This window comes from Pterocles gutturalis, unplaced genomic scaffold, assembly GCF_000699245.1.
Source record: "Pterocles gutturalis isolate BGI_N339 unplaced genomic scaffold, ASM69924v1 scaffold27071, whole genome shotgun sequence".
Classification (NCBI taxonomy): domain Eukaryota; kingdom Metazoa; phylum Chordata; class Aves; order Pterocliformes; family Pteroclidae; genus Pterocles; species Pterocles gutturalis.
Window position 1 is genome coordinate 342 of NW_010103780.1, and position 3,469 is coordinate 3,810.

Here is a 3,469-nt window from a genome sequence, read left to right on the forward strand (position 1 = left end):
AAGCGCCCCCCGCCAAGTCCTTCCAAAGCTGGGTCCATCCTTTTTTTTTTTTTTTTTTTCCCTCTCCCTGTGCATCTTGCGCAACGCATTTGTGGAGTAAATTACGTGGAGCCTCCGGGGGAGGAATCCGCATCTTTACTGCGCAGCCTGGCAATGTAAATAAACAGGCAGGGGCGGGAGGGGGTGAGGGCGGCGGAGGATGCTCCCCCGCGCAAGTGCTGAAATTTACTCGCCTTTTGTTTTACATTGTTGATTTTTTTTCCCCTGCTTTTAATTGCTTTAATTTATTTTATGCGTGCTTTGATGCTAAACATTATTTGGTGCTAATGAAAGAGTTCCAGTCCGCAGTCAAGTAATTGGAGGGAGGAAGGAGAACCTAAGGAAACAAAAAATGTATCTACTAAAGGCACGGTAGAATAGACCGGTTTTCTGCAAATTAGTTACACGAAGAAAAGAATTAAAACAAGGGTGGAAAGCCTATTTGAGCGGATTCTGTCTTTATGCTTTTACCTTCTTCAGTAATAGCCCCAGCGCCATCACAGGGGAAGGGAAACGAGACCAGCCGCGTTTCGAGAGCCCCAAATATCAATTACATCCTGGTAGATTCCCCAAATATATCGAAAAGGTACTAACATTTTGAAGGAAGTGGCTGTCCTAAAAATAGACATGAGTCTAGGGTGATAGGTCGGGGCATGTATTAATCCAAAATGGTCATTTAGTATATTTATTTTACCTGGGAAAAAACAATTCCAAAAGCCCGTGTGGTATTTTTAAGATAAAATTATAACAACGAACCCAAGGCGAGGGTAGATTATTGGAGATTTCCTTTTTATTTCGAAGAATAATAATCACAGACAAGGGGGGGGTGGAAAAAAAAAAGCAACGCGTCGCCATTAAATAATTTGCTACTTTGATATACAACATTTTACGTAGCACAATATTAATTCATCCTTTTTTTATTATTTTTTCTTTTTTCTTTTTTTCTTTTTTTTTTTGTAGAGACTTGAACAAGGAAGGAATCCAGGTAAAAATATACACGGACAAAAGAGCATAGCAAGGAGAAAAGAAACACGGGGGTTACCGGGAGAAGGCATAATAATAATTCATATTATGTACAGGACTATATACGCTAAGTATAATTTGCATTCGGACTTTCAGGTCACATTTTCTCTAAATTAAAGGTGCTAAACACGACCACGTTACTTCATACCAAAAAGTACACCGCGAAGTACAAACGGAGATTTACAAATTACTTGTACTATAGGAAGACTCACATAGAAAAATGTGTCTATTCGGACTCTAAAGCCACATTGAATAGGTAGATAGTCATTCTATTGTACAAAAAAAAAAAACTTTAATATAGGTAGTATTTTTTTTTCAGTGTCAGGAAACACAATGTATCATTCCTAGGGTTTTTAATTATTTATGCACTTATCATCTATCTATTTTAATATATAGTCTTTTCCTGTGTGTTTTTCCCCCTTTTTCTTCTTTCGTGGGTTTCCACGTTTCCTGCATCCACCTCTCGCCCCTTTCATTCCTCCTCGTCATCCTCCGCGTCCTGTTTTTCCTGGCTGTTGGAGCCGGAGCAGGCAGTTTTATTTTCCTTTTTCCACTTCATGCGCCTGTTCTGGAACCAGATTTTGATCTGTCTCTCGGTGAGACACAGGGCGTGAGCGATCTCGATGCGTCTCCTCCTCGTCAGGTAGCGGTTGTAGTGAAACTCCTTCTCCAGCTCCAGGGTCTGGTACCTGGTGTAGGTCTGTCGGCCGCGTTTTCTGTCCGTGCCTGAGAAAATAAACGCAGATTCACATCAGCTCGGGGGCTTGGGGGAGATATTTCGAGGGCTGGTGGCTTGATTCGCTCTCTTGCTTTTGCCTTTGGGTGCAGCCCAGCCAACACCCATCACTGCAGTCCCATGGGGGAACAAAATCCTGGAGGATCTGCACAACTCGGGACAGCACTTCTTTTTATTTACAAGATCAACTCCTCCTGCTCGAGGCTTTCCCCACCTCACCCTCCCTGTTCTCAGCCCCCCAAACCACCCCAGCTTTAATTTCCCTTCATCACGGAAAAGCATGCGGTGCTTTTTCTGTGTGCGTGTCTCCAAGTGAGCAACAAACTTCAGAAAGTTTCCTGCTCTCGGAGCACTGCTCAGGCTCTGAGCTCCTGCTTTAATTTTTATTTAGACACCAGAAAATTTCAGATGGTTGGGGAATAAATACAAGAAATACAGTCGAGCGAGTGAGGCATCTGCTACCTACACAAATCCAACTATTTGTCCTCTCTTAAAGCTGTCATCAGGGTGCCTGCTTGGAAGGTGTCTGATGGTCTGAATTATTTCAGGGGATGTTTTGGGCACAGCAGTGACTTCTGGAGCTGAAGAGGGGTCTGCTAGCCCTGGGCTGTGTTTGAGGGAGTGTCTGCACATGAGAAGCCCCCACCCCTTAGCCCAGGCGCCCCACCACCCTCCAGCTGCCTGCGAGTGGGGTTTGGAAAGGGCCCAGCTCCTAATTCTCCCTTCCACCCGACATTTCCTGGAGCCTGATTGGAAATAAGTCTACAATATGGTGTTTGTGATCCTGACTCTATTTTCTATGTAAATGCTGTCTGTATCTATAGTATAATGTATTCTTTCCCAGAGCAGCGGGGATGGCGAGCAGCAGCCCTCGGCCTCTCCTCCACACATTCCACCGGACTCCTCTTCTTCTCTCCCCCTTTTTTTTTCTCCCCCACCCCTCTTTCTTTTTAAAAGAAGAAAAGATCCAGTCATTAAAAGGAGAAAAAAAAAAAAAAAGAAGCAAAGTAGCCAGGCTAGCTGTAAAGTAAAAATGTGCAGGTCGTGGAATGTGGGTTGTAAAATCCGCTGAGGGGAGAGCCATAAACCGCTGCTGAATGGGGATGACAACTCTATCTCTGCTCGCTGATGAAATTCCACAAGCGCGATCGCACAGTGGGCATGAGGCACTGGGGGGGTAGGGGTGGGAGGGGGGACCCCGCTTTTACAACCGAGGTCGAGTTTCTCTGGGTTTAGGCTCATCAAATCCCAGAGTATCCAGGGTTTTCTGAGGGCTGGACCCCGCGCCTTTGCCCTGCTTCCAAACCTCTCGTGTTGATCTCGCAGCGTAACAGGCTAAAAAGGGGGTGAGTGGGGGGGCTACTTAAATCTAAAGTGGGATAAAAGCACGGATGAAGTGTTTACGACCAGAAATATTTGGTCTTTGATAAATCAACTGTAAAAGTGAATGAATTATGGAGCAGGTAATGGAAAGAACTGACCACCAAATAAGTGTGAGGGTAACTCCTGTCTTTATAAACCGCTACACATTGGCTGCTTCCCTGTTTTTCTTTTTCCTCAGCTTCGCAGGGAGGCTGGCCCATACTCCCCTCGCCCCCCAGGTTTGCTAACAAGACCCTTTCCGAATATTTGGCCGCAGAGGGAGGCTGCCTCGCAGGGATGCTCTCAAGT

At 45.2% G+C, this 3,469-nt stretch overlaps 1 protein-coding gene across 1 annotated transcript; it reads right to left on the bottom strand.

Annotated features, from left to right (window-relative positions):
• Positions 1-1,534: 1,534 nt before the first annotated feature.
• Positions 1,535-1,788, bottom strand: HOXC6 (homeobox C6; the record flags this gene model as incomplete). The annotated part of the gene is made up of 1 exon (XM_010086836.1): positions 1,535-1,788. A coding segment is annotated over one exon (254 nt), but the record flags the coding sequence as incomplete, so codon positions are not given.
• Positions 1,789-3,469: the final 1,681 nt, after the last annotated feature.